Source organism: Microcaecilia unicolor, chromosome 3, assembly GCF_901765095.1.
Source record: "Microcaecilia unicolor chromosome 3, aMicUni1.1, whole genome shotgun sequence".
Taxonomy (NCBI): Eukaryota; Metazoa; Chordata; class Amphibia; order Gymnophiona; family Siphonopidae; genus Microcaecilia; species Microcaecilia unicolor.
In genome coordinates this window covers 295,529,844-295,543,875 of record NC_044033.1, presented here as the reverse complement: position 1 = coordinate 295,543,875, position 14,032 = coordinate 295,529,844, and the positions used below count along the sequence as shown (strand labels likewise).

Here is a 14,032-nt window from a genome sequence, read left to right as displayed (position 1 = left end):
CTATACCTATTCGTACCTCCCCTATATCTTGATCCCACCGCATGATAAGGTCTGCAAATATCCTCCTTTGGGAGTTCAACTGTATTGCTTTATGTATTCCTGATATCGAAAGACCCCCCTCCCGAAATTTGTCAAAGAACGCCTGGATCCTCTCTCCCAAGGATGGAGTTAGGGCATTCCTTTCCAATGAAGCCACATAATGTCGTAATTGCATGTATGCCAACAGATCTCTCTGCTCTACCTTTCCAGTCTCCTGGAGAACCTCCCATGGTATCAGTTTGCCCTCTGCATCTAACACATGTTGTAGTAGTAAAAGACCTTTGGTGGCCAATCAAGTAAAACTAGCATTGTCCTTCCCCAGTAAAAAGTGCACATTGCCCCTGATCGGGAGCTGGTCTGACACATCACCCCAGCCTCCTAGCAACAATGTCAAAAATCTCCAAGTCTGACGTAACGATCTGAGTACCACACTCTTTTGCAACCATCCCGGAAGTGAGCCTGCGAGCAATGTAATAAAGAATTCACATGCCAAGGGAAAAGAATGCTGCCTCATAACCTCTGGGAGTATAGCTGTGCTCTTCCAGAACCCAATCCCCCAAATGGCGAAGCAGACAAGCATAGTTATATAGTGAGAGGTCCGGAACACCCAGCCCTCCATGCTTCCAAGATCCCAACAAGTGTTTAAACTGCATTCTCGGCTTCTGGTGCCCCCAACAAAAAAAAGAGATCATCTTCTGCAAAATCTTGAGATCTCGCTTTAAAACTCTAATTGGCAACATTTGTATAATGTATAGCCACTTTGGAAATAGTACCATATTAAATAATTGTATTCTACCATAAATCGAAAGACGGAGATGCTGCCAAGTCGTTAATATGGACTTACAATGATCTAACAAAATTGCTATATTTACTTTATAAAGCATTGCAGTACTACAGGGTAGTTGAATACCAAGATACCGGAATGCAACGGATTCCCATTTCACCAGAAAAGAGCCCACCCAGGTCTCTCTCACTGCTGATTCAGTGGGCATTGCTATGGATTTGTCTAAATTCAACCCAAACCCAGAGTAATCTCCATATTCTGCAAAACATTCCATTAACACTGGAAACGAAACCTGAGGATCTACCATGTGCACCAACAAATCATCTGCAAACGCTGAAATCTTAAATATGTGAGAGCCTATCTTTACCCCTTTGATGTCCGGGTTGCTCATGATATCTCTTATCGAGGGGTCCATAGTTAAAATAAAGAGCATGGGCAACAACGGGCAGCCCTGCGTAGTACCTCGGTGTATCTCAAACTCCATAGATATTACACCATTTACCTGGATCCTGGCTCTAGGGGATCTATATAATACCTGAAGTGCCTCCAAAATGAAGCCCGGAAATCCATATCTCCTTAGAACTGTAAAAGGAAATTCCCAGTACACTCGATCGAATGCTTTTTCAGCATCAAAACTCACCAGTAAGGAAGGCGCCTTTACCTTTTCCACATACTCCATAGAGATCAACAGTCCTTGCACATTATGTGCTACTGTGCGTCCTTCTACAAATCCTACTTGCTGATCAGAAATCAGCTCTGGAAGCACCTTAGCTAATCTATTGGCCAAAACTTATGCGAATAGTTTAGTTTCCACATTCAGTAGAGAGATTGGCCTATACGAGGATGGCTTTTCTGGATTCCTTCCTGATTTCAACAACAACACTATTTGAGCCAATTGAAGTGATTGTGGGAGTGGTCTCTCCGCTACAAACTGCGAAAAATAGGATTGCAAAGTAGGCAGAATTGAGGGGGATAACAATTTATAAAATTCAGCTCTAAAGCCATCCGGCCCTGGTGCTTTAAACAGAGCACTCTGTTGAGTTACTAGGTCTACCTCCTCTATTGTTATAGGTCTATTAAGTTTATGGGCTTCCCTCTTACTCAACTTTGGCAAGTGCAGATTCTCTAGATATACATCTCCATCCATGGGCTCTTCTGGCGGTCACCCATATAACTGTTGATAGTATTGGCGAAAGACTGTAGCTATTTCACGGTCTGTTCTCACCAACCCACCCTCTTCTTTTTCTATTTGAGCTATGATATGTGGCCCCCCTGTGTGCTTTACCAGATGCGATAGAAGCTTCCCTGCTTTGTTTCCATGTAAGAGTAGCTGGTATTGGTAATACTTTGCTGATTTCATTGCTCTTTCATGTAGCAGCTCATTTAGGGTTGTCTGAAGTGTAAGTAAGAGACTGCACCCTTGGGTTGTGGCGCTTTTCCCATATTGAACTCTTACTTTGGCCACCTGCCTCTCTAAACATAGTATTTTCCTGTCTCTAGCCTTCTTTTTATGCTAATATCTCTCCACGCAGTACAGCTTTAGCCGTCTCCCAATATAAAACCGGTTACTGTTTAAATTCTCCAATATGAAATTGATATTCTTCCCATTTTTTCAGTAGATACTCCCTAAACGAAGGATCCCTATATAATTTCTGAGGGAAACGCTACACAAATTGCTGGCTTCCTGATTCTCCATATTCCAAAGAACACCATACAAAGGCGTAGTCAGATATACCATATGGACCTATTCCCACCTCTACGACCTGTGAGAACAATCTCATAGAGAGCAGCCAGTAATCAAATCTAGATTCTGTACCATGGGCTCTTGAAAGATGAGTATAATCCCTCTCTGAAGGTTGCAATGCTCTCCACATGTCTAACATCTCTAGCCCGGAACATAGCAATGTGATACCTTTATCAGATATACTACCTCCCTTTGTGTCCTCTCTGGATCTATTCTGAGAGGAATCAATCACCTGTCACGATTGTGACTTTTTCTTGGTTTGTGCTCCTCTTGCCCTCTGGTGGCCAGAACCGGTGGCTGCCATAGACGTTCCAGACTCTCTTTTCAGTCCGGTCCAGATATTTTAGCCCTCCAGTCTTGCTTGGAAGTTTGGCAGCTAGCCTCACCCTTAGCTGCCTTGAGATTGCTGCAGCTGAGCCTCAGCTGCTGATGGGCTTATTAGCCACCTGGAAACTTTCTGCTTGGCCTTTGCAATGCGAAAGGTCTCTGGGTGAGTTGGTGTGCTCTGTTGCACTTCTGCCTAGTCTAGTTTCTTGTCTGAATTCCTTGTCTGGTTCTTGTTCAGTCTGTGTTCTTTCTTAGTGGCTGCTTGTCAGCTTTTAGTCCTTGTGCTTTAGCCTGTCTGTGTTCTTTCTTAGTGGCTGCTTGTCAGCTTTCAGTCCTTGTTCCTTAGTCTGTCTGCCTTCTGCCTAGTGTTGTATTGTTTTGTCTATGAATCCTAGCCTAGTATTCTGTCTTGCCTCTCATGGGTATTCCTTTTCCCTCTGAACCCTAACTTGGCTTCAGTCTAGCTTGTTCCTGTACTGTGTGTCCTGTGTCAGTATCCTGAAGTCCTGCAGGCCGCCTGCACCTAGGGGCTCAACCTCTGGGAAACGGCGGTCACCGCAGGTGAAGTCCAGTTGGTCCACTCCTGTCTTTCCAGTTTTGCTTGCCTATAGCGGAGTTCCATTCCTATCTCTAGTCCTCTGTGTTCTTGCCTGGTCTGTCTGCATCTGCAGCTCCTGCCCTGTCTGTTGGTGAATCCAGTTCTGGTTGGGGTTTTTGCCTGCTGTTGCCACTCTACGACAGTAGCCCAAGGGCTCACGTTTGTTCCAGGGTCCGAGAAGCCAGAAATCATGACAGCACCATATTAAAGTCTCCCCCTATAACGATAGGCAACTTCATCATACCCGTTATTTTGCTAATCAATCCCCACACTCACTTATGATCATATACATTAGGCCCATATACATTACAAAGCAATAGTGTTTTTTTTATTGAGGAGCACTTTGAGTATCATAAATCTGCCCTGGAGATCTTTCCACGTCCGCTGCATAACTAGATCTAGTCCCCTCCGCACAAGTACCAAGAGCCCCGCCCTACGCCCCAAAGCCGGCACCTCCGCAATCTACCCACCAGCGCTTAAACTTTACATGTTCAGCAGCCGAAAGGTGAGTTTCCTGCAAAAATGCAATGTTGGCCCCATGCTGATTCAAGTCCTGCATAATGTTTTGCCTCTTGATAGGTGAGGATACTCCATTGACATTCCAGGATATTAATTTAACCTTTTCATAACATTTAAACCAATATGACTTATACCAGATCCATTGTTTTTTGATCGCCAGCGAGCTGTCCCAGCAAGCAGCTCCCCGACCAATCCTTTGTATATCTAGTAACCAGGCGTGCCAGCCCCCCCCAAAGGGATTCCCCCCCCCCCCCCCCCAACTCAGGACAGTAACAGAAACCAAAAAAAGAAAAACCCCACAACAAAATAAATGAAGACTGATCTTTTTCCTATGCCCTTCCCCCTGTCTCCCCTCCTTGCTATACATGGAACCAAACACAACTGCCCAACCGTTCCCCTTCCCCCTCCCTCTACTGAATATACCTCCCTCGAACCCCTATTCCTAATTCCGTCCACTACACTTAATGGACTGAGGTCCATGTGAGATACCTACCGACTCCCGTCTCCTCCCCCTCCCTCCTAGATCCTACCCATAATGTACCCAAACGACTAATATATGCAGCCTAATTCTCATAACTCAGTGAAAGCGGAAAAAGAAAAACCCCCGGAACAGCAATGTCCCAATAACCACAACCTTTCCATAACATCCACTTGTAACATTAATTATTAGTTATCTCCCCCTTTTCAAGCCTACGTCCATACTAAGCGATGAGCCCCTCTCTTAGCCCTTCCCACCCGCTCATGAGAATCAACTTCCACCTCCCCCCTCCTTCCATTCATCCCCTTTCATACACCACTCAAACAACTCTCTCTTTAGCGCCCTAGTTTCCACCCCCCCCCCCCATCCATTCACATACATCCAATGTGCTGTAAAGGGTCAGATGATAATATTCCACTCAGATGCAGCCTCTTTAAAATGTTCTATACCTCCATTTTCCTAACCGAGCCTTCCAAAACATTATGCAATTTTCCATTCACATCCAATCCCTCCTTTCCTATCCCTCTTCTCTTTCTCACCCCCACACTCATTCAGTCCAGCAGGCTTGTGCAACTTGCCCAAGTGAAGTTTGAAAAAGGCATCATTAGTCCCTCCTGCTGATTCTGATGTTCTCTGCACCACCTCTGCGCTAGAACCCAGTTCCAGCTGGGTTGATAACCTCCTGACCAGACGTCTGCATCAAATTTCCAGCTCTCAGCTCCGCACCCGTTCTTAATCATGTCAATTCCCTTGACTTTCTCCTCCGCTGGGTCCTAATACATAAGTCCATACCTCAGTCGGCAGGGTCCATAACTTCCTCTCCATTCTACTACTACTACTACTACTAACTAGCATTTCTAAAGCGCTACTAGGGTTACGCAGCGCTGTACAATTTAGACATAGAAGGACGGTCCCTGCTCAAAGAGCTTACAATCTAAAAGACAAGAGAACAATCTAAAGACAAGTGAACAATCTAGAGGACGAGTGAACAGTTAATCTGATAGAGTGGATAGATAGGGGCATTCTGTCTATCTAGAGCGGTTAGGCGCCGAAGGCAGCATAGAAGAGGTGAGTTTTAAGCAGAGATTTGAAGATGGGTAGGGAGGGGGCATGGCGTATGGGTAAAGGAAGATTGTTCCAGGCATAGGGTGAAGCAAGGCAGAATGAGCGGAGCCTGGAGTTGGCAGTGGTGGAGAAGGGTACTGAGAGAAGGGCTTTGTCCTGTGAGCGGAGGTTACGGGCGGGAACATAGGGGGAGATGAGGGTGGAGAGGTAGTGAGGAGCCGCAGACTGAGTGCACTTGTAGGTAAGGAGGAGGAGCTTGAATTGTATGCGATATCTGATTGGAAGCCAATGAAGTGATTTGAGGAGAGGGGTGATATGAGTATATCGGTTTTGGCGGAATATAAGACGTGCAGCAGCGTACTGAACTGATTGAAGGGGGAATAGATGGCTGAGTGGGAGGCCGGTGAGGAGTAAGTTGCAGTAATCAAGGCGAGAGGTAATGAGAGCGTGGACGAGAGTTCTGGTGGTGTGCTCAGAGAGGAAAGGGCGAATTTTGCTGATGTTGAAGAGGAAGAAGCGACAGGTCTTGGCAGTCTGTTGGATATGCGCAGAGAAGGAGAGGGAGGAGTCAAAGATGACTCCGAGGTTGCGGGCAGATGGGACGGGGAGGATGAGGGTGTTATCAACAGAGATAGAGAGTGGAGGAAGAGGAGAAGTGGGTTTGGGAGGAAAGACGAGGAGCTCGGTCTTGGACATCTTTACAGGCTAGCGGAGCCAGGCAGCCCCTGCAGAAAAGCTTTGGCTGATTCTGGCGAATCAAAAAATTTAGCCTTGCCCTTTTTGAAAACTTTGAGGCGCGCTGGATAGAGTAGTGCAAACTGTATGTGGCATTGGTGTAATTCCGTGCAGACTGGCGCATATGCTTTCCGCATGCTAGAGACTCTGGCCGAGAAATCCTGGAAACATAAAATTGTTTTATTATCCTGATTTAAAAGGTCCTTTCGCTCTTATTGCTCGTAGAATTTCCAACTTGTGTGCATAGTTCAGGATTTTGCACATAACCACGCGTGGACGATCCTCTGCTGATCTTTTGGGTCCTAAGCGATGCACCCGTTCTATTCATAAAAGCCCAGTTGTCGGCTGCAGTCTTAATGCCGAAGTCAGCCACTCTTCCAGAAACTTCCGCAGCTCATCCTCTGGGATAGATTCAGACAGACCTACCAGCTGTAAATTCCCCCATCGTGAACGGTTTTCCATATCATCTGACTTATCTTCGAGACTTTTCACTTTGTCCTGTAGTGCCGCCGTCAGCATTGTTAGCTGCTGCACCCGATCTTCCAGGTCAGAGACACGCTGAGAATAGGCCGAAAATTCCCCTTTCAAAACCTCCAAATTCCCGTCCACGTTATCCAACTTAGCTGATACCATTTGCATTCTTTTGTCCAGTGAGGCATCAATAGCTTGTGTCACGCGGAGCTAACCGATGAAGGGCTGCCATTGCTGCCCGTCGCCATCTTGGAATCACACTTTGTTGGCTTCTCCTTCTCCCTGCGAGCCATTTTTGTAGTCATCTGTGCTAGTGGAGGGCTTCGCAACTTCAACAGAGCTCTCTGCTGTGGTTCCACTGCATGTCCATCGTTTTGGGCTCTTCAATTGTAGCAAAAAAGGGTAGAGTTTGGAGAACCAAGCCGGGAGCCTCTCTCACTGACGTCTGCTTTCTCAGCACGACATCACGTGACTCCCGTGAAAACTGTGTTTAAAAATGTGCATACTTTCAATGAAAGGGTTTAGTAAGGAACCTCCCCATCATGTTAAGAACTGCTATCACATTTAGGGAAGTTCCAAGTGCTAAAAAGCCCCAACATCAATTCAAGAAAACCTATCTATAGAAAAACCATTGTGCGCTATGAAACAGTTGCAGGGTTAGAGCACTCTTTCCTACTACCAGCGTGAGGCTTGCTGGCCTATAGTGTCCCTTTTTTTTTTTTAGTTCAATAAATAACAAATTATATATTCTTCTTACGACTTTGTAATTATTTATATTGTTACTATGTAAGCCGCATTGAGCCTGCCATGTGTGGGAAAACGCGGGGTATAAATGAAATAAATAAATATCAGCACAATTGCTAGAACCTTGTATTGGGCAACTGAAAATACAGCAGACTCTGTAACACTGTGGTCGTGACTCCACTTTAAGTCTTTAGAGGTGGCTCCAGTCTGTTCTTTTCTTTGCATTGTTGCCTCTGCTACCACTTCCTGTGTGTTCCAAGCCTCACTCTGGTGTTCAGTGTGTTTCTAGCCTATTTTCTGTAGTCGTGACATAATCAGTGAAGGCCCTCGTAAGATTGGTGGGGACATTCATTCAAGGCCTTTGCAAAGCCAAAGGTCTCTAGGTTTGTCGGTGTGCTTGTGTAGCACTTCTGCCCTGTTTTGTAGTCGGTGTGCTTGTGTAGCACTTCTGTCTTGTTTCCTAGTTAGTGTGCTTGTGTGGCACTTCTGCTTTAGTTCTTCTGTTTGTCTGTGTGTTAGGGTTGGCACTTCTGCCTGAGTTCTTCTGTTTGTCTGTGTGCAAGGGTTAGTACTTCTGCCTTAGTTTTCAGTTTGTCTGTATGCTAGTGTTAGCACTTCTGTTTTGGTTATTGCCTGTTTGTTCTGTTTGTTTGTGTGACAGTGTGGCCCAGCCTAGATTTCTGCCTAGTCTGCCTTGCCTAGATTTCTGCCTAGTCTGCCTTGCCTAGAGCTCTGCCTAGTCTGCCTTGTGTAGAGCTCTGCCTAGTCTCTTCTGCCTTCTACCGTTGCAGTTGGGTTCCAGTTCGGCCTTGTGGCCCTTATGAGAGGGCTCTGTTTGCATGGGTTCCAGTTTGGCCTTGCGGCCAGTTTGAGTGTTTTCTCTTCTTACTTTACTTGGTTCTATCCCTGTGTTCCTTGCCTAGTCAAGTGTTGTTTCTTAGTACTGTCTGTGTGCTCTGTGCACTTCTGGCCTGTGTGCTTATTGCACTTCCAGTCTGCTCCAGTACTGCTTGTTCAGTCCAGTCCTGGTTTGTGTCTTAGTACAGCCTGTGTGCTCTGTGCACTTCTGGTCTGTTTCTGTCTGTGTGCTTATTGCACTTCTAGTCTGCTCCAGTCCTGATTGTTCAGTCCAGTCCTGGTTGGAGGGTTTGCCTGCTGCTGCCGTTTGTTGACAGCAGCCCAAGAGCTCACATTGTCCCTGAGTCTGTGACAGTTTGCTAAGACCCTGAGACCATGACAACAAGCCTTGTGCAGAGAAAGAAACTCAAAAAGTGCAGGCAGAAGAGTTAGGGGTACAGGATAAAAACATAAATATCTAGAAGAATTTGAGAAAGCACAAGAATGAATGTGAAAATATGATATGAAGTTGGAAGGCGGGAGGGAGGCACTAAGGATATGTAAAGAAATGTTTCTTTACCGAGAGGATGGTGGATATGTAGAATTGCCCACCAACAGAGGTGGCAGTAATTAAAGCAGAGTCTGATTTCAGACATGACTATGACAGATAAAGAGCAAGGGAGGAAGTTGACCAGAGATTGAGTGGACTCTTTCTTAGCACTCTAGTCAAGAAGCATGTAGGTGGAGCCAAGAGAATTTTGTCTTCTGACAACTACTGTCACTGTATGTTCTGGCTCTTGTATTTCTGGTTCCCAACAGAAGTTTAAAAGGACAAGAATGCAGTACATGGAAGCTGGAAATCCAGTACAGAGCAGTGTCTCAGGTTGACACACATTGCCAATGCTAAATGCCCAAGTGTCTACTCACCCTTCCTGAGGTGAACTTTCCCTGGCCCCAGCTTTTTCCAAGGGCAACAACCAAACCACTTATATTGGATTATTGTTCTCTAGAGCAGTGATTCCAAACCTGGTCCTGGAGGTACCACAGCCACTCAGGTTTTCAGGATATCCACAATGAATATCCATGAGAGAGATTTGCATGCAGTAGAGGCAATGCATGCAGATTTCTCTCATGAATATTCATTGTAGATATCCTGAAAACCTGACTGGCTGAGTTGCCTCCAGGACTAGGTTTGGAAACCACTGCTCTAGAGATAAGAGAATTCCTGTGGAGGGGCATAATCGAAAGGAACGCCCAAGTTTTGTTGAGGACGTCCTCGCAAAACGTCCCGATGGAGCGGCGGGAAAACCCATATTATCGAAAAAGATGGACGTCCATCTTTCGTTTCGATAATATGGTTGGGGACGGCCAAATCTTGAAATTTTGGTCGTCCTTAGAGATGGTCATTCCTAGACTTGGTCGTTTCTGATTTTCGGCGATAATGGAAACCAAGGATGCCCATCTCAAAAACAACCAAATGCAAGCCCTTTGGTCGAGGGAGGAGCCAGCATTTCTAGTGCACTGGTCCCCCTGACATGCCAGGACACCAAGCGGGCACCCTAGGGGGCACTGCAGTGGACTTCAGAAATTGCTCCCAGGAACATAGCTCCCTTACCTTGTGTGCTTGTCAGGGACGCCCTTTTTTCTTCCATTATGGGTCGAGGACGTCCTAGTGTTAGGCACGCCCAAGTCCCGCCTTCGCTACGCCTCCAATACGCCCCCTTGAACTTTGGCCGTCCCTGCGACGGAAAGCAGTTGGGGACGCCCAAAATCGACTTTCGATTATACCGATTTGGACGACCCTGTGAGAAGGACGCCCATCTTCTGATGTGTGTCGAAAGATGGGCGTCCTTCTCTTTCAAAAATGAGCCTGATAGTGTTTCGAATTTCCAGCAAATGTCAAATGTTCTTCTCTTCATCTCCTTCTCCTTCCAGAACTCCGTTCATCAGGTGGAAATATGTAATAAAGAACTTTGCTCAGGTGAGACTTTCTGATTATGAAAACAAGTCCTTCTAACACAGGTGTGGTTTTCCTACTTAGTTCTGGGTTACAAGAGGTAAGAATGTCATGTTGGTGGGGGTGGGGAGAGATGATTTAGCAGCAGCATCCATAGTATTTGGAGAGGAATAGCATAGAGATTTGAAAAGAAAGATGTAAAGCCATAGCACATTGATATAATTAAACAAAAAAATCATTACAGCTTTTCAGGATGGAAATGTACAGCGTAGGTTAGAAAATACAGACATTATCATTAAATAAACAAAAGTGCTACTATAATCAATAGAAATCAAAGCATCACAATACATATCAACAACAATTACATGTTAGTAAAATAAGCAGTGTTGGAAACATCCGATTCCCAGCATTTGAAATCCCTCCACAATACCTAATATATTAGATTTTACTATCCTCAACGTGACAGAATTGTAAATAATCCATTATTTCTTTAGGACTTGGAGAAAATGACTCTGTAAAGCTAGCACAGCTTCAGTGAAACAGCTATGTCATCTTCTAAGAAATCAAAAACCATGTGACCCCAGAATCTCATACTTCTCTGAATGACTGGACCACAGTGTGTGTATTAAGGAAGCCCAGAAGAGAAGGTTGTCTGTAGAGGTACTAAAATACAGTGACAGATCAGTATAAATATAGAGACATAGAACATGATAGCAGATAATGAACACACAGCCTATCCATGCTCAGTTCTACAAGCCCTTCTTCTTCCTCAGAGACCCTCTGTGCTTGTCCCATGCTTTGTTGAATTCAGAGTTTATAGACTTACTAGCTGCCGAGGCAGAGTAAAGCAGTTTACAAAACTATAATCATATAGAGATATAAATGGAATGCCAATTTTAATAGTAAAGATATACATTCACACAGAGTTGGGGAAGTGGAAAGTCAGGGAAGTGATATAGTCTCATGCTGGAAATCCCATCATCCCGTGTCCCCGAAAGCCTGCTCAAAAAGGAAAGCTTTCAGGCTAGCTTTAAAGGATTTCAAAGAAAGTTTGCTGCGAAGTGAAATTGAGAGAGAGTTCCAAATAAAAGGGAAAAGGAAGAAGAAAGCACTACCTGGTGAATTCATTGTGGGCTGATTTAGGGCTAGGAAAGACAAGGTGGTGGCCATTAATGGAGCGCAGGACCCTTGTGGGAGTGTAAGGGATAGTGAGACGTTTGACATAGTTTGGCAGGCCTATTCTGAGGGCCTTTAATGTTAGAAGCACTATGGCTAAATCCAGAGGTCTCTATTCCATCCTCATTCTTCTTGATCTTTCCGCTGTTTTTGACACTGTCGATCACAGCATACTCCTCGATACCCTGTCCTCACTTGGATTCCAGGGCTCTGTCCTTTCCTGGTTCTCTTCCTACCTCTCCCTCTGCACCTTCAGTGTTCACTCTGGTGGATTCTCTTCTACTTCTATCCCTCTGCCTGTCGGTGTACCTCAGGGTTCTGTTCTTGGTCCCCTCCTCTTTTCTATCTACACTTCTTCCCTTGGTTCATTAATCTCATCCCATGGCTTTTCCTACCATCTCTATGCTGATGACTCCCAAATCTACCTTTCTACCCCTGATATCTCACCTTGCATCCAAACCAAAGTTTCAGCGTGCTTGTCTGACATTGCTGTCTGGATGTCTCAATGCCACCTGAAATTAAACATGACCAAAACCGAGCTTCTAATTTCCCCCCCGAACCCACCTCCCCACTCCCCCCGTTTTCTATTTGTGTTGATGGCTCTCTCATTCTCCCTGCCTCCTCAGCTCGAAACCTTGGGGTCATCTTTGACTCTTCTGTCTCCCAAAAACGAATAACGCGGTATAATTGAAAGCCGAACTTGGACGTTTTCAACTGCACTCCATTGCGGAAGCGTACAAAGTTGACGGGGGCGTGTCAGAGGCGTGGTGAAGGCGGGACTGGGGCGTGGTTATCACCCGAACAGACATGGGCACCTTTCGCCGATAATGGAAAAAAAGTATGCGTTTGTAGCTAGAATTTAGGGCACTTTTCCTGGACCCTGTTTTTTCACAAATAAGGCCCCAAAAAGTGCCCTAAATGACCAGATTACCCCCAGAGGGAATCGGGGATGACCTCCCCTGACTCCCCCAGTGGTCACTAACCCCCTCCCACCACAAAAAATGATGTTTCACAACTTTTTATTTTCACCCTCAAATGTCATACCCACCTCCCTGGCAGCAGTATGCAGGTCCCTGGATCAGTTGTTAGGGGGTGCAGTGGACTTCAGGCAGGTGGACCCAGGCCCATCCCCCCCATACCTGTTACAATTGTGCTGCTTAATGCTTAGCCGTCCAACCCCCCAAACCCACTGTACCCACATGTAGGTGCCCCTCTTCACCCCTTAGGGCTATAGTAATGGTGTAGACTTGTGGGCAGTAGGTTTTGAGGGGGATTTGGGGGGCTCAACACACAAGGGAAGGGTGCTATGCACCTGGGAGCTCTTTTACCTTTTTTTTGTTTTTGTAAAAGTGCCCCCTAGGGTGCCCGGTTGGTGTCCTGGCATGTGAGGGGGACCAGTGCACTACGACTCCTGGCCCCTCCCATGAACAAATGCCTTGCATTTATTCGTTTTTGAGCTGGCCGCTTTCATTTTCCATTATCACTGAAAAACAAAAACGCCCAGCTCACAAATTGTCGAATAAAACATGGACGTCTGTTTTTTTTCGAAAATACGGTTCGGTCTGCCCCTTCACGGACCCGTTCTCGGAGATAAACGCCCATGGAGATAGACGTTTTCGTTCAATCATGCCCCTCCACGTGAATAATAATAAGGAAAAAGCAAACATGCTAAACAAATACTTCTGTGTTTATGGAAGAAAATCCTGGAAAAGGATCACAATTGACTGGCAAAGGTATGTATGAGAATGGAGTGGATATAGCACCATTCATGGAAGAAACTGTTTGTGAACAACTTGAAAATTTAAAGGTGGACAAAGCCATGGGAATGGATGGGATCCATCCCAGGATATTGAAGGAGCTCAGAGAAGTTCTGGCGGGTCCTCTTAAAGATTTGTTTAATAAATCCTTGGAGACGGGGGAAGTTCTGTGGGATTGGAGAACAGCAGATGTGGTCCATCTAAAAAAATCATGACAGAGAAGAAGCTAGAAAATAGAGGCTGGTAAACCTCACTTCAATTATTGGAAAAGTAATGGAAGCAATGGTGAAGGAAAGGATAATGAATTTCCTGGAATCCAATAGACTACAAGATCGAGACAACAAAAATAAATCATGCCAAATGAATCTGATTGAATTCTTTGACTGGGTGACTAGAGAATTGGATTGAAGACGTTCGCTAGATGTAATCTACTTAGATTACAACACAGCCTTCGATACTGTTCCTCATAGGTGGCTCTTGAATAAACTTGACAGGCTGAAGTTGGGATCCAGAAAGGTGAACTGGATTAGGAACTGGTTGACAGATGCTAGAGGGTAGTGGTTAATAGAATTCACTGAGAAGAAGGAAAGGTGAGTAGTGGAGTGCCTCAGGGATCGGTGCTGGGGGCGATTTTGTTCAATATATTTGTGAGCGACATTGCCAAAGAGTTAGAAGGTAAGATTTGCTTTTTAGCAGATGACACCAAGATTTGTAGCAGAAAGAATGGAAAACATGAAAAAGGATCTGCAAAAGTTAGGAGAATGGTCTAATGTTTGGCAATTAAAATACAATGCAAAGAAG

The 14,032-nt window shown here is 45.3% G+C and overlaps 1 protein-coding gene across 1 annotated transcript in view; it reads left to right on the top strand.

Annotated features, from left to right (window-relative positions):
* LOC115466732 (sterol O-acyltransferase 2-like) overlaps positions 1–14,032 on the top strand; it is a 347,349-nt gene that overhangs the window by 184,438 nt on the left and 148,879 nt on the right. Inside the window, exon 10 of the mRNA XM_030198190.1 lies at positions 10,277–10,322. Coding sequence (XP_030054050.1) covers positions 10,277–10,322 — 46 coding nt within the window. The remainder of the gene's footprint in view (positions 1–10,276; positions 10,323–14,032) is intronic.